Below are 27,929 nucleotides of genomic sequence, written 5' to 3' on the forward strand. Positions count from 1 at the left end.
CTGCTAATGCTGTAAAAGACTTCATCCCCTTGCTCCTCCCTCTCTGGACCAAAATCATCAATAGCTCCCTACAACAAGGCCTAATTCCAGACTCCCTCAAGGTGGGGCAAGTCACGCCTACACTCAAGAAACCTACAGCTGATCCGTCTGACCTAAATAATTACCGACCCATCACCAACATCCCCACCCTGGCCAAACTGCTGGAGAAATGTGTCCAACTCCAACTAACAAAACACATTGATCAATTTGACCTCCTCAACCCTTATCAATCAGGCTTCCGAGCGAAACATAGCACGGAAACAGCTATGACACACATAATTGATGACGCCCTCCAAATTCTTGATCGCAATGAGTCCTGCCTCCTCATCCTTCTTGACCTCTCTTCAGCATTTGACACGGTCAAACATGAGAACTTGCTGGAGCTGCTAAGCACTAGAATGGGTCTATCGGGAACTGTTCTCAAATGGTTTTCGTCCTTCCTTCACAACCGGTCTCAGAAGTTCAAGATCGACAATGTGCTATCTACACCTGTGCCTGCAGATCTAGGTGTCCCACAAGGATCCTCCCTCTCCCCCACACTGTTCAACCTCGTCATGGAACCGCTCGCCACCTTGCTCCAAGCTTCCAATGTCCAATTCCATATGTACGCCGACGACACACAACTTTACCTAAAGCTACAGTCCCCGGAAGATATCAAACATCTGAACTCCGTACTTATTAACACTCAATCTTGGCTGGCCGATAATCACCTCAAACTAAATGCTCTGAAAACTGAGTTCCTACTCATCTCACCCCCGGCGAAAATTTCCACCACCCAAACCTGGCTCAATAATCTAACAGCACTCAATGTCCAACCTACCATCGTGGATTCGGCGAAATCCCTAGGCATCACACTCGACGCCAAGCTCAACATGCAGCAGCACGTTAGCAAAGCCACAAAAGGAGCTAATTGCCAAATCAACACACTGAGGAAAATTAAACCTTTCCTCCCTGCCGAAGACTTCCAAACTGCTGTACAAGCTCTAGTCATCCCTCGAATAGACTACGGAATTGTGGCCCTCAGCGGACTCCCGCTATCCACAACAGCACCCTTAAGAGCCTCCCTGAACGCTGCCGCGAGACTCATTACTGGCTCAAGAAAACACTCGCATATATCCCCAGACTTAAAGTCTCTAAAATGGCTGCCTTTTGAAGCTAGAATACAGCTAAAAATTGCAGTTATGACACACGCGGCCGTGCACCACAATGCACCCAACTACCTCGCTCAAAAGTTGTCTATCAGGAGGTTCGAGATCCAATAGAAGTACAAAAAATCTACTCCTGAAATCTCGTAGATTCCGAAAAGAGAAAACATACAAGCGCTCCTTCTCAGGAATGGGACCCAGGATCTGGAATGCGCTCCCTCCTGAAACCAGGCTTATCTCCTCCACTGCACTCTTCAAGAAAGAGGTGAAAAACATCCTTCTGGCCAAGATCTCCTGAACCTTATAGGTGCTGGATCAGAGACTCTGCATTGCTCTGTATCTCTGTTCACCTGGTCCTTTGGCACTATACTTCTACTTGATGGGGGACATTATTACGCTACTCTCTTAATACCGACCAATGTATGATACACTTTAGGTTACTGATTCACTCTCCCCCGATGCCCCCACTCAGTGTTCTCTCTACACTAAGTCATTGGTATAAGCCATCCACACACCCAAGGTGCACCTGAACACCTCTGTAGTGGGATCAATGACTGGTGCCGTCTTATATTACTTGTTTACCTGTTTGTATATTGATATGTTTTATGTATGTTATTATTATCATACCATGTCAGTGACTATTATTCTGCTTCCATTATCTCTGCTCACTCCTACTGCCCCTACCCTGTCATTGTGAAGCGCTCTGATATCTGTAAGGGTCTTGTTCGCGCTATATAAAACTTTGAATAAATACATACATTTGAAAGTCACCCCTTTCCATACCCAGGTTCTTGTAGTATGTGTTTTACTACACCCACTCAGTTTGTACTGTCTTATTGATAAAAAACAGCCGTCTCCTGTCTTCCATGTTCTAGGTAAACGAAGGCAAAATTGTCTTTGGTCCAATTCCCTCTACAGGTGAGTATCTTCTGAGGCTGGTGGGTTAGGCCTTAATATCACTAATGTCGATATATCTGCATTAGATTCAGCACCTCCACTTAAAAAGCTGTGTTCTGGCACAATTCAAGTCATGCTCAGATTAACACAAACATGACTAAAATGCACATACTAATGTACTGATGTCGGTGGCTAGGCCAAGATGGAAACCTCATTACAGATTCCAAGAATTTTAACAAAGTAACTAACCTAGGTTTTTCTTTCAGGTTTGTGCGGCGTGAGAAGGAAATTTCAGAATCCCGGTTCGAGGTGGCACAAGTGGAGAGCTTGCGCCACCGGCAGCGAGTGGAGCACCTGGAAAGGGAGCTGCATGAGCTTCAGGACAGCCTCAATGCAGAGCGGGAGAAGGTTCAGGTGTGTACCAGGGTTTGGGATACTGCTGAATAGGTCGACCCTACATGTACTCGCAACTATCTTTAGAAGTAACTTCTATTCTACATCGCAGGAGACGAGATTTGTTGGACAGACCGGGTATATGTAAGAAAACCATCCTACCTTCAATGTATTCATTATCTTAACGTTTTACCATACAGTTTAATACCTGTTCATTTTAGATTAGAAGTGGGATTTATACCCTCATGTCTGTGGTCATTAGGTGCAGTCGATTGCCCAAGCTTTGCACTTTGGTTTCTGCTTTGAGGTGTCTCGATACGAGATGCCCCATATGGGGATTATTTAAGAAAAACAAATACAGAGAGGATAATTATGACAGGGAATATTCCTCAACAAGTTATTTCTACCCTAGATGCCTTGTTTTTGTTGTAGTTAAGGCGAGGTAGAGTTTTAGGGGTGGGAGATGTGTAAGTAATAGCTAGTGTTACGGCTACCGGAAAGGTTAAATAGTAGCAGGTTGAGGCTTGGCCTTGAATACTGATTTGGTTTGAAGTTAGAGCATGGAAAAGAATTGTGTAGATTTGGCTTAATACATTTTGATGCAGAGGAACTCGTAGCAGATTTATTGTCGCAAAGTAATGTTACTGTCATTTTATTTGCCTTCCATTTCGAAGTGTTGTCTATTAATGAGATGTTTTTGTGTACTTCTGGTGCTGCGCTTGAATGAGCGGTGTAAAATTAACCCTGGGCAACCAGTCTCCTTGTATAACTTCTCCCCCTACCTCTGTGTCCCACAAGTGGTCCTCCACTAAACCATAGATATTCCCTACTCCAATTCTCCTTTTCTGTTGAACATTTAATGACTCTAAACTGCTGTTGTGTGTTTTCCTGTAGCGTTGAAGTAGGTCATTGGCTGTTGTCCTGGACTCAGGCCAAGGATCTCTGGTGCAGAGGGTTTTTGGTAGTCTAGGCCCGTGTGTGAAAGGCACTCCCGATTCTCGGTTGGACCTGCAGAGGGGGCCAAACAGGACAGCTTGGCCCCTCTCTGTGATATCCTCTGTGATGCTGATACCCCTCATCGGCTGGCCGTTTATTTCAGTGTTCGAGTCTGGATTGGACTCAAACAAGCTCTGGTTGTTGCAAGAGGTCCTGTGCCCTGGGTATTGGTGCAGGGTGGCTCCGGTTGGTCCTGGCATCATCACACTTGGTGGGGAGACTGATCTGACCTCCAGGAGCACAGTGACCTCCCAACTTCGACGAAAAACGACAGCAACTTTGAAGTAAACAAACTGCTTTTACCAAAATGCATTGGGGTGAACAGTGCTGGAATTATAAAGTCGGCCAGTAGTCTGCAGTTCTCTCTTCTTCTGCTCTTCGTGGGCCCTCTTTTGTCAGGTTGTTCTGGTTTCCTGGAGTCAGGGGGAGGGCGGGGTATCTAAATACTGAATATAGGGGTGAGGAGGGTAGCGGCCAATGGACTACTTATCCTTGGGGTCACTACGCCCCCAATATGACCACTTCCTGTGGAGAGTGGGCGTAACCCTATCCCAGAGTTCCTAATTCCACCAAAATCAAGACTGTGGAATACTTTCGTGGAGCACATCAGGCAGCCCACCTTAGGGGTGTGACTGACCTGGTAGTGCACCACACCTACTTGTGTAGCTTATTTCCCACCTGTCATGGTGCCAAATGGGCCTCAAGATAGGGGTGGCTTTCACAGGTCTGGGGGACATCTGGGTCGCATAGCAAAGGCGGCAGTGGCTTTGAAACTTCTGGTTTTGGTATGCGGGTTCACTAGCCATTCTTCTGGTGAAGGTGATGACCTCTCCTACCAGAGCAGGCATTGTTCCTGACCTCATAAGAGCATGGGCTTTAACAGGCAGGGGGATCAGAAACACATCTGTCTTGGCAGGCTGGAAGGATCCAGTCAGCCAGCACATTAGAAGACTAGTATGGTTTGAGGGGGGTACCTCCAAGGTGCCCTCTGGATATATGTCATAATAAATCTGATGCCAGTACTAGATTTATTAAGACAACGGATTTGATACCAAATACCAGTATTTTCTGTGCAGCCAACCTTTTGCATGTAATATAAGGCACCCCGTCTTGGGGCTGCAAGACCTGCTGTAGGGTTGACTTACATATACTACATGCAGAGACTTTGGCATGGCACACAGTGAGTGTACCATGTTGTGTTTTCACTCATGGTTTGCACCATGACAGAGTCTGCATGCAATTTGAGTGGGAGTCCCTTAGGGTGGCATAAGACATTCTGTGGCCCTTGGGGACACTCTTTAATACTTATTCCCTAGGTACCAGGGGTGCCATTTACTAGGGACTTGCATAGTTGCTAAAGTCATTAAAAGGTTAAAATTAGACTTTACTTGTTTCAGGGGAAAAAAGGAGTGGCACTGAGGTCTGGTTAGCATTCCTCAGTGCACTGTCAGTCAAAAACCAGCATCTAGTACCTCCAAAGGTGGCAAGCAATGCAATAAAATTCCAGTTTCTTATAGTATCCCTTGCAATTAGTCATGCTTCTATATAAAATCTTGGAAAGGGACGTCAAAATAGGCCCCAGAGTGCCCGATCAAGGCCAGACTTTAAGGAGAATTCGGAAAATGTGGGTGAAGTTCATTTAGATTAATTACATTGCACCTACATAAAATAACCCTATACAAAAATGTCTTTATGTACTTTTGCTTACTCTGTGATTAAAGCTCCTCCTAGTTACAAGTCGGGTTGTTGGAGCTCGCGGAGTTTTACTCAGCGGAAGTGCCGGAAAAACTCTGCTGCGCTCCGTGGAGTTTGCCAATGGCAGAGTCTGATCGCGCTGCTCACACCCCTTTTTAGTCCTGGGGGTTTGTCCCGCATACTAAAATCAGCACAAACAGCACTACACGTCGCACCAGAGGGGGCTGCTGCTTCCTTCTGTTCAAGTAGACATTCTACTTGAGTGTCCGCCTCCTCAATGCGAGTGGCAGATTTCTCAAAGCCATCGCCCGCGTTGAGAACTCTCACCTGGGAGGAGGTCTGGCGCGCAATATTTTCTCTGAAGTGCTCGGCAACTTAAGGTTGGCGAGCTGCTAGAGGGAAAAAGCTCTGCTCCGTGTCACTTCTTGCGGTTTTTTGGAACTCCTGTGCAGAGTGGGCAAAATGCCAAGAACTCTGCCGGTGGAGTGGAATTCTATGCCCACCGCTAGTTACATGCCTGATCCCTCGCATATTATTGTTTGCAACACCGGTGGTACCATCCAGCTAGTCATCTTTCATATTTGTTTTCAATCTCTGGCATTATGGTGATGTAACTGGCAAGGAAATTTTCTATGCCTTCCTCAGTAGTGATACAAGATCAATCAGTTGTGTGGGAAACCGTTTCTACAGTGAGACACACTGGAGTCTGGCATCCATGGCTTGGTCTCCTCTCTCACCACCATAGCGGGGTTCATTGGCTGGATGTGGAGAACTGCAGTCCTTTTGAGTCTGGGTTTTCCCCTCCCAAACTATTCTCCCCAAAGATCTGTGTCATTGTAGGTGGCTCATGAGGGTCTTTGTTGTGGGATACTTTGCTCATCTGTCTCCAAGCCCCATCCATAGTCCCCCAGCTACTTTTGCCGGTCACCCACGTCTAGCAACGACAAGTGATAAACTGGAAGAGGGGGTTGATTTCAAAGCGGACTGTTTGTGGATCCTATAACTATCCAGTCCCAAAAGCAGCTCTGCTAGAATGGCGTGTTGCACTGTTTTAAGAGTTTCACTTTGCAACTGTCTCTGAAACTGTAGCTATTAGTAGTTTCTTTTCTTTCAAAGATTTCAATGTTTATTTATAAAAACTCCCCAACAGCTTTTTGTATTTTTGTATTTATTAACCCAGAGATGTTCTTGCTGACCTGCTGCAACATGAGACTGAGGTTACACCATTTTCCAGAACTGCGTTAAGCTCCAAGTCCAGCCTTGGATATTAATTGAGGTTCAAATTGTCAGTGATTATGATTTTTGACTTTGTGCTGTGTAGATTTCGTTGCCTTCTGTTTTGTGAGACCATATCACTCCTGTATTTGCTGGTTTATAAATCATTGAAGTAAATGTTTTGCATTCCAGGTCACAGCTAAAACTATGGCGCAGCATGAATCCCTAATGAAGAAGACAGAGTCCATGAATGTGTTGATTGAAACTAACAAAATGCTGAGAGAGGAGAAAGTGCGGTTGGAGCAAGAGCTGCAGCAGCTGCAAGCCAAGGTCGGCTTAAAATTTCTCTGGTGATCACATGTGGTCACTGACCATAGCCAAAGTTGTCTTACTGCACGGACACAGTATTTCTCTTTTGTACGGTCTGATACTGTTCTATCAAAGGGCTTTTCCTGAGACATGGAAAGTGACGGTTCTCCAGAGAGCAGCAAAATGATATCTAGTCGAAGTAACCTGTTTGAAGTCCTAATTTTTAATGCTTTACCTTAATTGTGGTTTACGTTCTTTGGATGCATATATTTTAATGATGTACAGTATCTTAACATATCAGGCCTGTATGCTCTAGTTTATTTCATTTACTTTAATTCATTCAATACAAGTTGACCCCCAAGCTGCCACGCCCTATGCACATATGCTCCTGGTTAATTTATCTTTGAATTTTGCCTTAACACAGGTAAATTGAGGTGTAAGGTAAGCTCCCCTTCCCGAAACTCGGTGCTCCCAGCACGGCCATGCCCTGAAGGGCTGGTTCAACACACGATTATCATAGACTCATTACTAGGGCTTCTATATTCTCAAAATGTCTATACTTGTAAACACAACTCCGGAATAGTTTTAATGGTGGTTTGAAGGTTTCTATACAGATGTCCTCTAGTATGTGGATTAAATAAAGTGACACTTCTTGGAGATAAACTGTTCAACACAATTCAAAATAGGTATTCATGTCCCTTAATTTACTACATTTCTATAAATCATGAACTAGTACATAAAGAATCTGTGCCTTTGAAAATGTATATTGAACTTCTAGCCACCCATTGCAACGTGTTTGATGGATTGGGCACCAGTAAACTGCACGTTTTCTCTTCTGTTAGTAGTGATTGCCTTAAGGGATGATTAAATGATTTGCTTGAACTAGTTTTAAGATGCCCAATATCCACATGTCCTATAAACTAAGGGAAATGTTTATTGGATAGTCTACTGACATTGGTTGAAAAGGGCGAGATGGTTTGCTTGGTTCAGTTAGTCCTCCAGTTGCGGTTGGCTCAGTAAGTAATTTGGACTCAATTTGAATTGTAGTGCAAACATCTTTATTTTTTGTAAAAATATGCTTCTGGTAATTTCATCTACAAGTGATCTAGCGGTTTTACTATTTCTATTCAGCAGTTACTTCCAGCAGTGTTGTAAAACCTGTTTATTTAAAATAGTGCCCTCATAGTTCTTCATTTAGGCTCACCTCTCGTTGATGCTCAAAACTTTTATCCCAGCATTTACTATATCAGAAACATACTCTAAAGAATAGAGTATGTTCTCCACAATAAGCATATTTTAATTGATATCAAATGACTTGCTTCACCAAGGACAGTGCTGCATTCTTGAGCTTTTCTTTCAAAAATTATTACTTTCATGCCTATTGATTCAGTTGGATCAACTGAAGTGCCCCAGGATTGCACTGTGTATAATTTCATTTGGCTGTTAAACTGAACTTTGTACGTTGGCCACTGTGCGCTTTGTGAAGACCTCTGACATCTTTTTGTGCTCCGTTTATAATGCATAGTTTTGAACTCCAATGTGGTGACAGATTACCCTATTACCCTTTTTGCCCCCCTCTCAGGTCCGTAAGCTGGAGTCCAACATTCTGCCGCTTCAGGAGTCCAATGCAGAGCTAAGTGAGAAGAGTGGCATGCTGCAGGCTGAGAAGAAGCTTCTGGAGGAAGATGTTAAACGATGGAGAAACCGCACTCAGGTGAGCACCTGCAGACCTTCCCTATCCAGATACACTTGACTATGATCAAATCATTCTCTCTGTTCATTTAATGGTGATTGGAGAGAAGATGTAGCCTTACAGCTAGAGCAGTCAACCTCGAAATTGGGGAACCGAGTTCGAGTCTCGGCAACGATGCTCAACATCCTGTGATTTTTTGCAAATCTCGTAATCTCCCGCGACTAACAAATATATGTTTCCATCTGTAACGATACTGGTGCTCATGTACAGCACTCCGACACCTGATATCTTCGGGTCTATTTCTCGCTATATAAAACTAAAAACAAATAAATTAAAAAAATGTCTTGCGATTGGATGTTCGGAAGTAATGGATGTTTATCAAATGACAAAGCATGTTTTCTCTCACCGAAAATATTCCTAATGATTATTTTGTATCTGGAAGTCTAGCAGTGTACCCTTACATTGTGAGCTGCTCACGAGCAACATCTTCTGTGGCTAGTAACACTTATTAAAATGGTGAGCCTGGAACTCCTGGTTTCTCTGTTGGTGTTATCCTGCAATGTGGCTTCTAATTTTCCTGGTGCTCTCAACCAGCTAGCCTTTGAAAATGGAAACTGGGACAAGCCAGTTGCTGCAAATGAATGAATAGGTAGTCTCGCATCAGCATGCTGCACAGCGCTCCTTCCAGATTTGGTTTTAAGCCCATTCAGAGGGTGGCCAAAACTTAGAAGTTCTGCATACACAATCAAGTTAATCCTATCCAGTCTGTGTACCGTGCAATGCCTTCCCAAACACATGTTACCCTCTGTAAGGTTAGCTGTCTAGGGCTGAACTATTCCAGTCTTGCACTCCCACCCTTATTTAAAGGAATTGTGACCATAAGGAAGACTATCTCCAGACTCCGATTCAAGTTCTCTTTTGTATTAAACCGGGGGCTGGAGCCCATCATGTCACAAGGCTGGTGTTATAAAGCTACTTGTTACAGGGCCAGGAGTATTGAGCTTCACGAAAAGATGCCCCTTTGACATCTTGCCTTCCTTCGTCATAGAGCCATATTGGGTGGCAGAGCTTGTGCCGCCATGTTGTTTGACAATTTAGCCAACTTTACTAACTTGTGGAGTTGAGATCTCTTTATCTTGTAAGCATTTTCAGCAGCAGTGGTGTAGAGATATGAATGGCCTGTTGCACCCTAATTATGGCTGTACCAAGGTGCAAGGAGCTCTATTTCCCTTTTTTGTTATGACGCGATGTAACTTTGATATGCTGTTGCCCAGCATATTGCTCTTAAGTGATTGTATTGTCTGCACTTTTGAACTGCTCTCTGTTGCATCGGCTCCAGTAGTCCACCCTTTCTCTAAAACACACAAACAGAATGTGACTGTTGTATCAATTTCTGACTGTAGGTAATGGCCTCTTTTTGTATGCTCGCCCCTTCAAGTTGTCAGACTGATGCTGCTTTTTTTCCCCGCTGTATTGCACTGGGCCCTGCCGTCCAAGCCCCAGTGCATATGCTCTGACTCCCAAAGTATGTGTACAATTGGCTAAAATCGCATTGGCTCTTTTAATTTATTAGTATATGGTATAATAGGTACCCAGGGCTAGAAAGTTAAATGCCACTAATAGGCTGCAAACACAAGGAAAAGATGGACGGAGCACTGACATTTTTCAGATACCCCCATTCGCAGATCTGGGTTAAATCCATTATCGTTCTTTAGCTCACTTCGCCACCCCAGTTCAGACACGGCTATATGCAAATCAGTCTTGACCCTGTGCCTCATGGGAACAGTCCAGCCCAAACTGCCAAGTCATCTCTTCCACGGATAGGAAACCAGAATCCTGAGACCGGTTTCGGGCTAACAGCCTTCATCCGCCAGTTAGCTTGAATCCAGTGGCAAAGTGAACAAGGGACCCACATCTGGGCAAACACAAGGTTTCAAATTTAGTTTTTGCATTTGTCACCCAGATGTGGGTCCCTTGCTCTCCATGCCACTGGAGTCAAACTATCCTGGCTGATGAGGGGTGAAACCCTGAAACTGGCCCTAGGATGCTTGGTTCCAGTCCAGGGAGGACCTGGCGTGGCAGTTCGGGCTGGACTGTTCCCATTGGGCACAGGGTCAAGACTGATTTGCATATGGCTGGGTTCCAACTGGAATGGCATAGTGAGCAAAAAACAATAGATTTAGGCCCAGATCTCTGTACTAGGGTGATTGTATGACATTGTTCTGCATTCTGTCCATCATTTGTTGTTTTTGCACTAGTAAGGCTGCAGCCCTTAATTGTGCCACCACTACAGTGATGAAGTGAAAACATGACTGTATGCCTACACTGCAGCCTAGTAGGGCAGCTTTAAACCTGCCTATTCAACATAGTAAAATAACCCCATTTACCAGGTAAAAAACTTCACTTTTTATTATTAGTAATCAAACTTTTGGTAAGGCCGGCTAACCCACCAGGCCGGGTGCTTAATATTAAATAAAAGTGTGGGTTTCTTTTGTATTCAACATGCACTGACCGTGAAAACAGGAAATTGCTTTTTTGACGGTTGAAAGGCCGATTGACCCACTGGCTAACATGGAATTTCATTGGCCAAAACAACAAAATGGAGTAACTTCTGTGTGGGACCACCAAAAATAATACTCCAAGTGATCAAATTAATCTTTACATTAAGCCAGACTCCTTGCTGGGATCGGATTTAACGTACATTTTAATAGAAAGGTGACAATAGGGAGTCACCACTTTGTTGCCCAACCCTTTGGTAGCCTTTCCTGTTTGTTTGCAACAGTTGTTACTCAAGACACCATGCTGTCCCATTGCAAGGAAATGCAGTGTGCTTCCAGGATCAGGGAAAAAAGAGTTACTGAAAAGAGGACGTGTGACCTCCTGCAGGATGACTACCAGGTGGTGGCCACAGATTGCTCAGTTTCAAGGTAGTTGCTGCCTCAGTGTGGCAAAAAGGATCACTCCTTCGCCTGCCTTTGTGGAGACAGGCTAGCATTTCCTCCAGAGAGAAAACCTATTGCAGACCCAGTTTTCCAGGTGGAGCGGCTCCTTATGCTGGGGGCACCCCAGGGGTGTGTTCCCAGGTCTCCTTACCAGGGAAGACTTGCACCATCTTTGTTAGGATACAGAGGTATCCTGGGATTGTTGGAGGACTACACTTCCAGAAAATGACACAAAGTGTGAAGCTTATCTTCGTGGGAATTATTGCCCGATTGGCTACTGAGCCCTCCCCTACCATAAACAAGAAGATAGCATGAAAGTGGCACCCCAGACCCACAGTCCTCAGATCACTGCTGGACTGGCAAGTAGACCGAAGGAATGCCCTGCTTCTCCCTGGTCCCAGCAAAGCGGCTGTCCCAAGGAAGTACTGCACATACTGAGCTCAAGGGAATGGCAAAGAGGACTGTGACTGTTGTGCCCACTCATGGAAGAAGAGCTCCACTTGTGCCAAGAACTGAAGGAAGAGTGCCCTGCTGCTCCCTGGACCCAACAAGGAAGCAGCACCAAAGACTGGATTGCACCAGCTGAACCCGAAGGACTCTCAAAGAGGACTGACCCTGCAGTGGCCCATTGTGGACGAAGGATCCACTTATGCCAGGACAGAAGTGATTACAATGGCTAGGTGGCTAGCCCCCTGTTCAGCACCAGGGGCACAAAAGCTGAAGGTAGCCCAACTGCCCTAGATCACATGGATGCTGATGTGCCAGCTCGGAAACATTCCTGACCTGCCCGATGTATTCCCAAGTCCATGGGACCCATGGCCATCTACGTAGAGCTTGGTCCTCCAGCAAGAGACACTTACCTGTGGACAACCGCTGAAGACCGCTGTAAGGAGACCAGTTGACTAGTGGCAACTGGACCTGTGCTTGACTTTACTTGGATATTGTGGGATATAGATTCCTGAGGCCAGAGACAACCTCTGAAGTTCTTGGAGCCCGGAGTTGCTCAATCACTGCACCTCTTCCACAGCTCTAGCATCTTCAGTATTCTTAGCATCTTCTCCGCATCCTGCATCCCCGGCAACAGGACTTTTTTTTTTGTTTGTTTTTTTGCTGGAATCGCAATCCCAGTAAAATCTTTTGTGAGAACTCTGACAGCTGGTAACCTGTCTCTCTGGCCTTAAGTGGTCCCCGTAATTGTAATTGGCTCGCAACCTGTGGTGGCCAGTCCAAAAGAGGATTGACCATCATACTACCCTATTGAACTTAATAGAATTTGCTCAAGTTTTTAAAAATCATATTTCCAGTTCCCACTCAATATATTTTTGGTACCTAATTCAAGAGAAAAATGCACTCTTCTTATAATCTGGTGTTGGGTTTTTAGTGTCGTGTTTGACTAGGCCTGACTGCTCCGTGCACAGCTACCCATGACTGAGCTAAATGATTTTTTAAAGAAGCCTATTTGGACCTGATATAGATTCTAACCTGATTACATGGTTCGGTCTCACAACCACACCATATAATCCACTTTCTTAAACTGACACAGTAGATCTCTTTGCCTACTTGCTGCTTTACCTATTGGTTTACTTTCTTCTTTGGCCTAACCCTTAAAAGGAAAGGGAGCCAAGTCCTAAAGTCTGCTCCTGCAGTGTGGTTTGTTGCATTTCAACTTCTGTAGCAGTTAGCAGCATTTTGTTTATAGTGCTTGTAGCTGAGGCAGGGTGTTTAAATCTATTAGAAATGCCCCTGTGCTAGACATGGCCCATTGATCTTTTTAAGGCTTCCTCTTCTAAACAAAATGTTAGGGAGGAGGATATCTGAGCTCCTTTTCTTTTATGTAGAAATGCAGTGATCTTTCCCTTTTTCCCAAAAAAGAACAGATTGGTTCATGCTGCTTATAAGCCAAATCTTACTGTTGGTTGCTCATTTCTGTCTAAACACAAACGTGGTTCTGAAGAGGCTTCTATGATGTTTGGACCAGTTAGTCATTGCGCGTAGGTCTCTTCATGGATTTATTTACTGTTTTCACCTTTAACATGGCTTTTGTCAATTTAAAGACCACTTTTTAAATCATTTAATTCCTGTTGAGTAAGGAGTGCATTCAAACCATTGGTGTGTGGGGGTAGTTTTCAGGCGATTAGAGCGCATTCAAACGCAGCTAAGGTGCATTATGTTGAAGGGTTGGAGCACACCAAGGTGTATTGGTGCATCTAGTTTCTCTTCGTTTGAGCTCAGGAGCTGTCAAGCTGCAGTACTGAAATTGCACCTCCCATTGCCAATTTTTTAGGTGCTTGAAACCTTGATCATACTCAGGCTTTGTCCCTTACTTATTTATCGGAGTTCAAAAGCTTGGTGACTATTGTTTTTTTTACCATGGCCTTGCGGTTCATGTTAGGACTGTTTCCTAGCAGAGTAATATGAATAATGCAGCAGCTTTATTATTGACTTTAGGGCTTACATCACCTTCTTGGTGCAGCTTAGTAGGTGAGAGATGTTTCAGTTCTTAGAGCCTAGCTTCCAGTGTCTCTTAAAGTAAAGAAGAATGGAGTTTACTTTTCTTGAAATAAACCTATTTTATATATTTTCCAGCATCTGCTGACGCAGCAGAAAGATTCTGATCAGGAAGAGTACCGCAAACTACTTTCAGATAAGGAGGTGAATGTGAAACGCATACAGCAGCTGACCGAAGAAACTGGCAAGTTAAAGGCTGACATTGCAAGGTGAGAATGCCGAGCTTCATACTAGAAAGTAATATGTGGTAGAAATCTTTGACATGTTGCAGATCGTGTGCTTCAAGCAAGCTTTTTTTGTTTTATTTTTACATTTGAGAATACTTTAAAAAATCTGAGAAGTGTGATGTTCATGAACCTCACACCAAATGGAGAATAGTTTTGGTCTCCTGTTTTTTGAGTGGCGTGTTTTGTGCGTGAACATTCTATAGCATTCATCCTGTTTTGTTTGCTTTACTGCTGATGTGGTACATTTCAGATTCTTTTAGCGGCTTTCCCAAAAATCTGTGCTAATCTCGCCTATGTAGGTGTTACTAAGTTGCATTAATTGCAGGCAAAAAGTTGACTTAGAACACAGACAACCAAAGTTAAATTCACGAAACCTACTCTTCTTTGAGATAGCTGCGGTGCAGATGTGTTTCTGTTTATTTTTTACAGAATGTCCAGAATCACACACACACACACACACACACATATATATATATATATATATATATATATATGTATATATATATATATATATATATCACCAAACACCTCCGTTTGGGGAGCCCCCGACCCTACAGGGCGGCCTCTGAAACCGGGAATGGAGAGTCCCGGCAAAATAAATAAATATATAGATATAGATAGATATATTTAGATATAGATAGATATATAGAAGCTCACTGTCCGTCTGCTCCCCTTCACTCGCGGTCGGGTGCTATAACAGTGGGTGACTGCACCCCGCAGGTCACACTGAGACAAAGCTCCTTTTTGCACAAAAAAGTACAAAGCACTCACGGGGACATGTCCAATAAATTTATTGGGCAACCACTCTCACAGACGCATTTCGGCAACCGCCTTTCTCATATATATATATATATATATATATATATTTTAGAATTATCTTCAAATTTTGCTTCGATTTGATGTGGTATGCAAGATGTTAGTTTATAATTAAGTATAATTTTAAGACTATACACCAAATACTGTGGTCTGTCAGAAATGGTTTGTTATGTAACATGTTTCTAACAAAAATCAGTAATTCCCCTTGACTTATTTATAAGGAAGGAGTTGCACATGCGTTCTGCAGTCATGGGTTTCTACAATTCTTTTCATCTAGGTCCAATGCCTCACTGAACACAACCCAGAGTCAAGTTCTCAGCTTGAGGGAAGAGCTGACAAAAGTGAAAACTGAAAAAGAGCAGGTTCAGCGGGAGCTCGAAGCCAAAGTGACCGACATACAGGAGAAGATCAAGACCATTACACAGGTCAAAAAAATAGGTCGCAGATACAAGACTCAGTATGAAGAGCTTAAGGTACAGAACGATAAGGTGAGTACAATTAAATAACACTCATTAAATTGTTATCAAATACAGAGGCATGCATGGTTTTAAATGTAAGCTTCCCAGTCAGAATAAAGGTGGTTCTGAGGGCTTCTTCTAACTGTTGGTTCCTCATCTTAGAATGCTCCCCAGGTGAATAAACTGATTTGAAAAATGTCATCTGTCTGCATTTCCCCCCGCATGCTACGTTGTGCTGTGTGGCTCTGCATTGGCTCCGTACCTCCCTGATCTGGAGCTCTGCACCGAATTTCATGTTTCCTGCCACTTCTAAAAATGAGTTCCAGTGTGCTAAGGAACGAGGTCCGCACCTAAAAGTACAAGTTTCAAACCATGCAGCGACTGCAGAAAATAGATGTTGGTCACGGACCTGCATGAGGTGTATCTGTGCTGTCTGGGCTCTTACAACGACTCGAAGTTGCGGAGTATATGCGCCCTCATGAATCGTGAGACCGGTAGTAAAACTGTGCAGTGCTGGGTTAGGCTTTAGCATTTTTTTAAACCCCGCCAAACCTACCACCATCCTCAGACCAGCTGATGGATGATAATCAGTCCCTCTTACAACAGGAAGAGCAGGCTATTTTGACCATAGGAGCCATAAAGAGGGTCCCAGCACCAGAGGTAGGTCATGGTTGTTATAGGAAGCTGGTTCTCTATATAGTGTACCAAAACAAGATAACACTGTGCAGAGAGTCCAAGCAACCCTTACTGATTTACAGAGGCAAAAATGATAACACTATATGCTCTCTTTTGTGGTAGTGTGGGCGAACAGTTTAGTCCGATCAGAGGGTAGTGCTAAGCATCTGTTGTACCCACAGAAGCAATAAGAGAGGCTCACTCAAGAATAAATCCGAGACCAATTTTTATATAAATTTTGATACCAAGAACCTCGTTAACAACCAAGTACTTTTTTAAACAAACAAAATTTAACAAAATCATATGTGGCATACAGTTATTGATGGTCAGTTTCTGGGGAAGGGGGGGATGTCTCCTTCTGGACTTAGGATCGTAGGGGGGCCAAGGTCCAAAGTGCCACCAGCAGTTAATCATTGCATGCCTTGGGGCACCCGGGTGCTGAGGTGGTGGGGTTGGTAGCTTTGCGTGCTATGCTGCTGGAGAGAAGGGACGGGGCACCTAAAAATAGGTGGACTGTGGACAAGTCTGGAGCCTCTCAACAGAGGGCTTGGGGTCAGAGGGGCCTCGGAGCAAGGCTTCACATTCGGTTCTCGGGAACCCAGGGTGCGCGGATGCAGAGTAGATAAATCCGTTGGGGTCTGTGAGTTAAAGGCCCTCGCAGTTGTCGGTTTCGCCAGTGGAGGTTTCAAAAATCAGGACAGCTGGGTCATTATGGATGTGGGTCTCTGCGGTGTGGACATCTCTCGATGACTGCTCGATCTCGGTGCGGTTCGAGTCCCCACTGGACTTGAACAGGCCTTGGTTGGTGCAAGAGGTCCGGTACCCTGGGTATTGACTCTGTCGGGCTTCAGTTGGTCCTGGTGTCCTCTCACTCGGTGGGGGGACGGATCTGACCTTCAGGAGCACAGGTACATCTTCTTGGGTGGCAGCTGCGTCGTGCTGACCTGGGAGCACCCACATGATGAACCGGACTTAGCTTATTAGGTGCCTGCGGACTGCAGGGGAGTAGCTCCTCTGCTCCAAGGGAGATTGCTGGCAATTTGTGTAGGAATGACAATCTACCTGGGTTTTTTGCAGATGCTCAGCTGCAGGACAGGTCACTCTGTCACAATTGTCGGGACTGGTGCAGGCAGACTGGGTTTGACGCTAAAAGTTCACAGCAGTCTTCAGTTCTTTGATTTTTTCATGGCTCTTCTTTGTCGTATTATCCATTGAATCCAAGTACCTGAGATCAGGGGCCACCTAAATACTCCATTTAGGTGCGTTAATTGGAGTGACAGATAGTAGTCAATGGGCTACTTACCTTTAAGGGTGCTATACCCACTATATGACCATTTTCTGTGGGGAGTGGGCATAACCCTGATTCAGTGAGCCCAATTCCACCAAAAATAAAGATGGTGGAACTCTAGTTTTCATGTTCATATCAGGTAGTCCACCTTGGGGGTTGAACTAGCCTAATCAGTCTATCAGGGTTTGTAAAGCATGGCTACTCACCGTGAGAGTCTCAAGGGGGGGTGGGGGGGGCACATCGTATCAGACTACATACTGAGTTAATCCAAAGAGCCAGGTCTTGAGGTCCTTCCTGAATTGCGTCCGTAAAGGTGATTTTCTGAGGTGGATGGGAGGGGTGTTCCATGACTTGGAGGCGAAGTACGAGGACGACATTTCTATAGTTTTGATCTTGCGTGGGATGGTAGCCAGGGAAGGTTGGGTGCTGTGGAAGTGTCTGTTGGGTATGTGGAATGTGAGGCAGTGATTCAGGTATGTGGGTCTGGCGTTGTGAATGGCCTTGTATGCCTGGGTGAGGAGCTTGAAGGTTATTCTTCTGTTGACTGGGAGCCTGTGGAGGTCGCAGAGGTGTTAAGTGATGTGATGCGCTAGGGGATGTTGATGATCATTCTTGCTGCGGCGTTCTGGAAATTCTGGAGTCGTTTGAGGAGTTTTTGTGTAACACCGCCGTAGAGATAGTTGTCGTATTCGAGCCGGCTGCTGATGAAGGCATGGGCAATTGTCTTTCTGGATTCAGTGTGGATCCATCTGAAGGTCTTTCGAAGCAGACCGAGTGTGTTTAAGCAGGCTGAGGAGACAGTGTTTTCCGGTAGTCCGTTGTGAGTGAGGAGTCCAGTATGATGCTGAGGTTTTGTGTGTGTGGTTTGGGAAACTTCCCAGAGCAGAGGGCCACCCGTAGTCGTTCCAAGTGGAGGGGGAGGCTCTCAGGATGAGGATTTGAGTCTTTTCAGAGTTGAGCTTCAGGCAGCTGTCCTTTATCCAGGCTGAGTCCGCTTTCTTTCCTTTGTGGAAGTTGCTTCTGGCAACAGTGTTTTTTTTGTTTTTTTTTTGTTGAGGGAGAGCATCAGCTTGGGGTCGTTGGCGTAGGAAACTGATCCCGTGGTTCCTGACTATGGCTGTGAGGGGGGCCTTGTAGATGTTGAGGCGGGAGGGGCTGAGGGAGGGAGTCTAACCCGTTGTGCTCTGCCAGTGAGGAAGGAGCGGATCCCATTGAGGACCTTGTCACGGATACCAGCGTTGCGGAGTCATGTGACTAGGGTGCGGAAGGAGGCAGTGTTGAAGGCTGCCGAGAGGTTCAGTAGGATGGGGGCTGCGATTTCGCCCTGGTCGAGAAGGGAGCGGATGTAGTCTGTCGCGGCGAGGAGGGCAGTCTCGGTGCTACGATTGCTTTGGAATCCGGATTGGGAGATGCCCAGGACGTGGTTGGTTTTGATATTCGGCGAGCTGGGCTTTGATGGCTTTTTTGATGACTTAGGCTGGGTAGGGTAGCAGGGCCTGAAGTTCTTGAGGTCCGACTGGTCTGCGGAGGGTTTCTTCAGGAGGGGGAGTTGATCTCTACTTGTTTCCAGTCTTTAGGGAAGGTGGCGGTCTCAAGGGAGCAGTTGATGGTTCGGCATAGCTCGGTGGAGGCAGCCCTGTTGAAGATGCGGTGTGGGCAGGGGTCCGAAGGTGTTCAGAGTAGATGCTTTTCATTGTTTTTATGGTATCATCCGTGGTGAGTGGGCAACCGCTGTGCAGAGTTGGTCGGTCAGGCGTCGGTTGTGGTGGTTGCTGGCCCGGTGGAGTGGTCCTGGGTGTCAAAGTTGTCATAGATAGTTTTGATCTTATGGTCGAAGAAGGTGCTGAGTCTGTTGCAGAGGTCATGGGAGGGTGGGACGTTCTGTGGCCTCGCTGTTGGGTTTTGGTGAACTCCTTGATGATGCTGAAAAGTTCTTTGCTATTGTGTACGTTGACGATTCTGTCTTGGAGGGCCTTCTTCCTTGTGGTTTTGATGAGGTGGTGCGGTGCTGGCTGCTTTGAAGGCAGCGTGGGCTTCCGGGGTTTTGTTCCTCCATGTCTTCTTGAGCAGTCTACAGTTGAGTCTGGACTGTTGAAGCCCGGGCGTGAATCAGCTTGCTTTCTTGAAGTGTTTGCCAGTGGCTTTCTTGAGGGGTGGGTCAGGGGTGTTGGTGGAGATTGCGTGCTAGTGTATTGACATCTGAGGACATCAGTGGTGATCTGTCATTGAGGAAGGTGGTGAGTTGATCTTCTGTGACTCTTCCAACTTCTGTGGAGTAAATGGTCGATGTACTGGTGTGCGGTGGGTTTGTTGAAAGAGAAGTGGATGCAGTGGTTTTCGGTCCAGGGGAGTTTGGTGGTGTTGCTGTAGGAGCTGCTGTTTCCTCGAAGATGTGGTTGAGTGTGTGTACTTCAGTGTGCATGGGAGAGGTGACTAGCTGTTTAAGTTCTGAGTTAGCGATGTTCTCAATGAGGGAGGAGGAGTTGGGATCGTTTTGGTTGTCCAGGTGCAAGTTGGGGTCTCGGAGTAGAATGTAGTCAGTGGATACGCACTCGTCCCCCGTGGGTCTCCTGGGTCCCTACCTTGGGTGGTTCCGGTTTGCCCCAGCGGTTCTACAGGCCCTAGGCCTTGTCTCTATGTTCACAGAGGTACTTATACCACTTTCTTAGTATATGGTTTGTGAGGCACCTAGGGCAAAAGGTATACTGTGCTAATTTACTGTGTGCTAATTAAGTTTGTGTATTGTACTTTTGCCTCTAGCCTCATAAAGGGACTAGAGGATTGTGTTTAGAATAAATACATCTATTTTTATATATACCTGGTGTCGTTCTCATTTCATTTGATCGTTCATGAGATTATAGACTGGTAAAACGAGCTGCTTTACATTCCTTCAAGACTTAGCCTGAAGGCTGCTCTCCACAGCTACCACTAGGATAGCTTTCTATAAAGGTTTTCTTAAATCTACCAAAATCTACCATCATTAAGGGTCGTTTGGACTGGTGCAAGGTGCCCACTAGAATAGTGGACAGCGTATGCCAGGCCAACTTCTCACACTCCTCCTCTGTGAGTTCTGTGGTAGGTTCTGGTGGGTTCCTTGGGAGACGTTTATCCCTTGCTCCATTGGGGCGCTGTCTTTGTTTCAGTCTGGTTCTGGTTGCAGCCTGCCTTGGCGCCCTTCCTTGGCCCTTCGACCCTGTGGTGGTTTTATTCCTGTTCTTCCCTCGACTCCTCGGGGTTACATATGTGTCTGATCTTGGTTGGAGTGGGCATTTGAGGTCAAGTTGTCCTCGCTGTGCCTTCGGCTGCTGGTTCGGCCCTTCAACTTTTTCTTTGGCTGCTTGGTAAGTCTCCTGCGGTGCTGTCTGCGGGCCGTTTGGTTTTTTCCTCTGCTGTGGGGTTCTTCTCCCTAAGAGGTTTTTTCCCCTGGTACGGTATGGGGACGTGTCCTACCCCAGGTGGGGTACTTGTTGACTATTGTGTAGTCCCTTTTCTCCGTTGTGCGGCATTGTCTACCCTCTCTGGTTCCTTGGTTCCCCGAGGTCAATGTATGTCGCTTAGGGCGGCCTTTCTTCTTTTTCTTTCTCTGCCTCAAGATCCGGGGAGCCCTTCGGATTTGCCCCCGGTGGGCTCTCCCTTGATGACCCTGTCTGTCTTGTTGCTGGGACGGTTGGTCTGTCTCGTTTTGGCACTGTTGCCTTCTTTCTGGTTTTCCTTTTGTGTCTGGTCCAGTGAGTCAATGCCCCGGGTTCGTCCCGGGTTGTGCCCCAGGCCGCTTCTTTTCTGGATCCTTTTCTTGGCATCTTTTAACTTGGCTGGCCTCGTGCTCTAGGGGCCCTGTGCCCCTTGGTTTGCCTCTACCGGAGGTTCCGGCTGTGCACTGTAGTGGTAGGTGTGCTCTGCTGCAGTCGGCCGCGGTGTGTGCCGTCTCCTCCTCTCTTCTTGAATTTTCCTGTGAGGCACCTTCTCGCCCAGTGGTCCCCTCGCTGGGTCTGGGGGTGGTGTCCTCTGTTGCTGGCTCCTGTTTGCTTCCTGCGGGGTCGTCTTAGCTCCTCCGGGATGCTGCATCTCTTGTTTGGGCTATGTGTTCCTATGAGCTGGAGGGGTTCCCCTCGCAGTCCCTCCTACCCTTTGGGTATGGCTAGGGTATCTATTCTACATTTAAGGAATCTGTGGCTAGTAGTCTATCAGATGTACCAATTACTTACCTTCGGTAATGGTGTATCTGGCAGAGACAATTCTAGCCGCAGATTCTTTCACGACCCGCACATCTCCCCGTTCTGCGATGGCCTGTCCTGTTGGGCCTTTGGCTCGGTTCGCCTCTACAGGGGCCCTGCCTCTACGGGGGCCCTGCCTCTACGGGGGCCCTGCCTCTTCCGTTGGGCCTTCTGCTCGCGCTTCCCTTGGGTGGCTTGGGCTCTCCGGCTGTCTTCACCCCCTTTGGTTGACATTTCTGTGTTCGCCTCCCTTGGGTGGCTGCCCTCTTCGGCTGTCCTGTTCGCTTCCCTCCTGATGGTTGCGTACTCTGGCTGGTCTTGTGGTGGTGGATTTCGGTGTTCTTTGTGTCCCCCTGCTTCTGGATCTCTCCCTTCTCTCTACTCCCGTCTCCCTTCTCTCACTGATGTCAGCGCGCTGGGGCGGGGCTTATGTGACCTCGCTGACGCCATGAACGCGGCCCCCCCTACAGCAGGCCTTGTGGCCCTAAGGCAGGGTGTATTATATTACATGTGAGGACATATCTGATAGACTACTAGCCGCAGATTCCTTAACGTAGAATTATCCCCAGGCGTGAGACAGGATCTGGAATTTTTTTGCCCAGCATGCCTGTGTGCCGGGGGTACGGCATCACGTGACTCTGCCTAGGTGTTGACAACGTACATGATGTCAATGAGGTCACAAGTCCCACCCCGGCGCGCCTATGTCAGTTTTTTCCTTTTCTGCGTGCAACGCGGATCTAGTTTGTGCTCCGGGCCTGTTTAGGCCGTTCCCTTTCACTATTGTGCGTGTTTGTGGGAACAGTGTGCGGATGCCTTCGGGCTTTAAGACTTGCTTGTCTTGTGGACGTCTGATGTCGGCGACGGACCCTCACCTCATTGTATGTGGTGTTTGGGGGAAGATCACGGCTCCACTGATAGCGAGGTGTGCCAACAGTCGAAGCCGAAGTCTCGGCGGGAGCGCTGGATGAAACTTCTCTCGGCTCGCATGTCCACATCTGCTTTGTCACCTCGATCATCTTCTGCAGAAGGTTTTTGGAACAGTCGTCGTCATCCTCATCTTTCTAAGCCGCAAGAGCATCGCTTCCCTGTCGGTAAGTGTTGCAGTTTGTCCCCGAGGGCTGGTTTCCAGCCTGTTGGGGGCGTGGGCTCTCCGTGGGTGATGCGGCCCTGCATATCGTCGTCCTATCCACCGTTTCCTGTGAGGGGGCGTTGAGAGCCCAGATGGAAACATATGCGGCGGCTTTGCAGGCCTCGCTGGCTTCTCCTCCTCCCCCTCCTGTGACGGCAACTGATCCCTTGCATTGTGCGGGGCCCTGGTGCCGACTGGCTCAGTTCCAGGCTTGGAGGATGTGGTGCCGTTAGGGTGCGGCCCTTCGGGGGTCCCTCCTTCGGCCCACGGCGCCTCTGCTTCGCCGCAAACTTCCGCTGGAGTCCCTGTGGTGTCGCGGGAGGTCACCAGGGCTCGGGTCGCATCCCGCGCCCCTCTCGGCCCTATGGACAGGCGGCGATCTTGTCTGGGGTTGAGGCGATGCCTCTACGGCGCCGGCGGCTGCTGGCCCTGGCGGCGCCATGGTGGTCGGCGGACCCTCCTCGTCCCATCATGGGTCGATGCTGGCGGAGGACCCTGCGTCCCTCCCCGGGCCCCTCTCGTCCCTCCACGCAGGCGGCTGCCTCGTCGGAGGTCGCGTCAGCGCCGTTCTGGCGCCGTCCCTTAGATGCCTCTGCTCTGGCCCAGCCCTGGTCTCCTGCGGTGTGGGGAGGAGACCTGTCCGGCGTAGTCTTTGGTGCTGGACGACGATGACGTCCTGCCTCAGGTTGTGGACTCTACGGCACCGGACAGGCGTCGGGTCGTGGACTCCTCCTCGGACGCCCCCTCTTCCCGGAGGTCGGGTGCCTGCTGGTGTCATCATCGCCGGAGACTGGCCGCCGCCTTGTGGCTTTTTCCCCCCGACGTCATCCAAGGACGGCTCCTCGACGTGGTTTTCGCCAGAGGAGCCACAGGTCCCTCTTTCTCCTTTCTGGACCTGGTCCTTCCCCACTCCAATTAGATTAGGAGACAGCCGCCTTAGTTTGCAGCCATCTCCTACGGAGGAGCTACTTTCCCCACCGCGGGCCCCATGGAGGCAGGTGCTGCCTTTGCTCGCGCAGTTTCCACGGCTGTGGGTATTTTGCGCATGGGTGATCCGCTGGGAAATGTGCAGCCGGATCATCTTCTGGAAGTTCTCCACCAGGGCTCTGGTGGGAGGGAGCTGCATGCTTCCCTTTGAGGGTTCGCTCCATATTTTTTTCTGACGGGCACTTGGGGTGGCGCCACGGGGGATCCGGTGCCCCATCACTTTCTGCACTGGCACTTTCCGCACTGGCACCTTCCAGCACCGCGTGATCCGGTGTGTCTTTCCCTCCACCCCTCTGCCTCGAGTCCCCTTTTGCGGACTGCCTTTCCATCCCTGCCGCCGCTGTTGCCTCCACCATCACGGGAGACCCGCTGGCTGGACTCTTGGGGGGCACAATTTGTTCGCTTCGACCAGTGCGGCCCTGCGGGCCCTTAACACTTTGTGTGTTGGCTACCTCTTGCTTGTGGGACTCGGCAGAGTCCCTTGGATCTGCCACTTCTCAGGAGGATGCTGGAGTTGATTTGCGGCACCGTGCGTTGGATGGCCGGGAGTTGGCGGCGTTTATTCTTTGCTCCGCTCTGGACATCTCGGAGGTGCTTGGTCGTGCCATGGCTTCTTCGGTTGCCCTTCGCCGTCATGCTTGGCTTCAGGACAGTGTGTTTTTGGAAAATGTGCGGGAACGGCTGGTAGATCTTACCTTCGATGGTACTTTTTTTTTTTTTTGTTTGTTTTTTTTTTTGTTCCATGCCCCAGCAGACTGTCATCCGGAGGTTCTTGGCGGGCTTCCTCCCCTCTCCTCCCCTCCGAAACCCTCCCCTCCCCTCCCCTCCCCTCTCCTCCCCTCTCCTCCCCTCCCCTCTCCTCCCCTCTCCTCCCCTCTCCTCCCCTCTCCTCCCCTCTCCTCCCCTCTCCTCCCCTCTCCTCCCCTCTCCTCCCCTCTCCTCCCCTCTCCTCCCCTCTCCTCCCCTCTCCTCCCCTCTCCTCCCCTCTCCTCCCCTCTCCTCCCCTCTCCTCCCCTCTCCTCCCTCTCCTCCCCTCTCTATCCGATGTACGAGTTACTTACCTTCGGTAACGATGTAACTGGTAGAGACGATTCATGCCGCAGATTCCTTCACGGCCCGCCCTTCCTCCCCGTTCTGCGAGGACCTTTGGCTTGGTCTTCTGCACTTGCCTCCCGGGGGTTGCTATGTCTTCTGTGAGTGCATCCCTTCGCTCTTTACGACGGGATGATTAGTCTTGTTTCTTGTTCCTTTCCTCCTCCTTTGGCACATTGGAGGATGGGTTTAGAGGTACTCCTGTGCCCCTCTACTCTGGTTGCCCCGGGATTGGGGCTTGCCTTCACTCTCTCCCTCCCTTCTCCCTTTTTTGTTGCTAGGGTTATGGCCCCTCTGCTATTCTCTGGGTTGGAGGTCCTCTGGCCGTGCCTGTGCCCTTTGTTTTTTTTGGGGGGTTGTTGCACTCTATGCTGGGGTTGGCTTGGAGGATTGTCGTTCCTGCTGGTCTTGGAACTGGTTCCCCTTCATTGTTCTTGGTTGGGGTTGTAGTCCTGCTACATGTTGTCATGACATTTTACATGTGTTGTCTCCAGGGGGGAGCTGTCTAGATACTGGCAGGGTGACTGCTTTGTTCTTTCCCTTATTTTCCTGCCTCTGCGTACTGCAGTGTTTACGCTACTCTTTATGGTGTTCCTCACCATTCCTTTTTCCAATTTTTCTGCTCTTTCACACACTTTTCCCATACTCCCACAGTTTTGTCTGATGGCTCCGCATTGTGGCGTGGAAAAGTTCTCTGAAGGAAAACTGACGTCGGCGCGTCGGGGTGGGACTTGTGACCCCGCTGACATCACGTACGCAGACAGCGCCTGGGCGGAGTCGCGTGATGCTGTCTCCCCCCCCCCCCCTGCCCCCCCCCCCCCCCGGCGCGCAGGGATGCTGGGCAAAAAATTACTGGATCCAGTCTCACGCCTGGGGATAATTTCAGGTTAAGGAATCTGCGGCTAGAATCGTCTCTACCAGATACATCGTCACCGAACTTAAGTAACTCCTACATCTGCATGGCCAGCTATGCCCCTGCGATGTCTACTTTAATTCCTAGATGGTACAAGTGAACAGGGAAGCCATCTTATGAACATCTACTGGGCTCTGGTCATTACGAGTTCTCCAGCTACATGATAGCGCTTCACTAAAACCCATGGTGTTTAATCAAACACCTTCTCTTAATTAATCTGTATTGTTGCCAGTACTAAATGTATTATGACGTGCACCCAGAGGGCACCTTACAGGTGCCCACGGAAAAACCTACCAGCTTCTAGTGTGCTGGCTGACATGTATCAAGCGTGCCACCACAGACCAGTTTCTCAGTCCCTGCAGGTTAGAGCCCATGCTCTGAGACTAGAAACCATGCCTGCTCTGAAGGAAGGTGTTAACAAATCCTCCAGGAGGGTTGCTAGTGATTTAGCATGTTAAAGCTAAGGGCTTCAAAGTGTCCTTTTAATATGCAACCCTGGCTTCCATCTGATCTGGGAGATTCCATTACCTGCCTGGAGGCCCATTTGGCACCAGGACAAGAGGGTAATTAGCTATGCAGTAGGCGTTTTTTCACCACCAGTATATTCACACCCCTTAGTGGGCTACCTTGTGTGCTCCAGGAAAGAAGGGATCCACCATTTTGTTTTTGATGGAATTAGGAACTCTGGCACTGGTTATGCCCACTCCTCACAGGAAGTGTTCATATAGTGGGTGTAGTGGGGCCATGGGTAAGTAGCCCAATGGGTACTATTCTTCACTCTCCTTAACACCCCTTAATTGAGTATTTAGGTGTTTCCTGACACCAGGAACGATTCGCCTGACAAAAGGAGGACAAAAAGCTAAAGAACGCAAGAACTGTGGACTAGATGTGGACTTGGTGCCAAACCCTGCCTACCTGCTCCTATCCCAACAATTACAAAGACCCAACTCGTCCTGCAATTGGTCATCCTCCAAAATCCTTGGGAGGGTTTGCCATCATTTCGCCAACTAGCCAGCATTTCCCTTGAAGTGGAGGAGCCACTTGCCTGCAGGCACCGACCACACAGTTTGGTTCACCGATCTGCTGACCACCAGGCCCACCGACACAGCAGCAGCCCAGGAGGGTGGAGAGCAGCGGCGGGAGGGCATATCCCGGCTGCGAGGAGCATTGCGACACACCCCTGAGGCCTGATAGCCCATCAGAGGAAGCGCCTAGAGGGCGCCATGCCGACCACTGCTGTAGCGGCACCCTGGCGCTGGCACCAGTGTCTGACTGCGACCCAATAATTAAAGGTGCCCCGGTGGCGGGCCTGCACATGTTCAGCCTTCGTGATGCGGCACAACCCTCTCTTCTTGAAACGGCCTGTAGCAATCCTGACCGCGCTGAGTGGCGGTTACGACCTGTAGTGAGGTGAGCGGTCCTGGGGAGAGCTAACTCTGCAGTGGGCCCTCTGTGTCTACAACCTCTGGGATTGCAGTGGGATCTGGGGCCTGGAAGAGGTTCTAGCGGTGGATTGGCTGCCATCTTGAATACCTGGGACATTGCTGCCCAACAGATATGCCTGCTGACCCTGATACACTGGGGAATACCGGAGATACGTGCCCCCTCCCTGCGCATGGAGTGCATACTGATTTTCTAGTTCCTTCCTTGTTATTCCTGCATCTTGGAGAAAATGTGGAGAGGGGAGTGAGTCTGCAGGTGATACACAAGGGAACTTTGGGCTTGTGACCTGCGGCAACATTTCAGGGTGTGAACCGCGGCCACGGCTGTGCCTCAGGCCGGTAGTTTCTCCGGGACTTGTGGTACTGTGTTAAGAGGTCTTCAGGCGACACTCTGCTGGGGTCCTGTGGCGGATACCAGACGGTGAGCTTTGTCTGGAATAGCCACCGCGAAGGCTGAAGATAGAGGTTTGTGGCGAGGAAGATGCCCCGCGGTGGAGGAGCGGTGCTACCCCGAGAGACCAGACCTCCCGCAACATTCTACCCTGCGCCTAGTGTTCACACATTAAGGCGCCTGCCCACGCTGAAATTTCGCGGTCCGAACGGATTCCTCCTGGGAGAGACAACCTGTGGGACCGCAATGGGGCGGGTAGACAGAACTCAACCGAAATTATCGTTTGACTCTAAGAGGTCTAAGGCCAGCGAGACGGCTTCAGAGGAGGGGGTCAGTGACCAGGATCCGGTCGGAGAGGTCCAACAGCAAGACATTCATGGCCTGCTGATAGCCATGGAGAAAAACCTACAGGGCTGGATTGCCTCCTTGGGAACCAAGATGGATGCGCTCACTTACTGAATGGAC

The 27,929-nt window shown here is 48.4% G+C and overlaps 1 protein-coding gene across 4 annotated transcripts in view; it reads left to right on the forward strand.

Moving 5' to 3' along the window:
• TPR (translocated promoter region, nuclear basket protein) overlaps nucleotides 1-27,929 on the forward strand; it is a 728,231-nt gene that overhangs the window by 283,471 nt on the left and 416,831 nt on the right. For all 4 annotated transcript variants that reach the window (XM_078642622.1, XM_078642637.1, XM_078642629.1 and 1 more), the window contains exons 27-31: nucleotides 2,348-2,495; nucleotides 6,573-6,710; nucleotides 8,272-8,403; nucleotides 13,911-14,041; nucleotides 15,153-15,363. In XM_078642622.1, coding sequence (XP_078498748.1) covers nucleotides 2,348-2,495; nucleotides 6,573-6,710; nucleotides 8,272-8,403; nucleotides 13,911-14,041; nucleotides 15,153-15,363 — 760 coding nt within the window. The remainder of the gene's footprint in view (nucleotides 1-2,347; nucleotides 2,496-6,572; nucleotides 6,711-8,271; nucleotides 8,404-13,910; nucleotides 14,042-15,152; nucleotides 15,364-27,929) is intronic.

The sequence above is a fragment of the Lissotriton helveticus genome, chromosome 1_1 (genome assembly GCF_964261635.1).
Source record: "Lissotriton helveticus chromosome 1_1, aLisHel1.1, whole genome shotgun sequence".
NCBI classification, from domain to species: domain Eukaryota; kingdom Metazoa; phylum Chordata; class Amphibia; order Caudata; family Salamandridae; genus Lissotriton; species Lissotriton helveticus.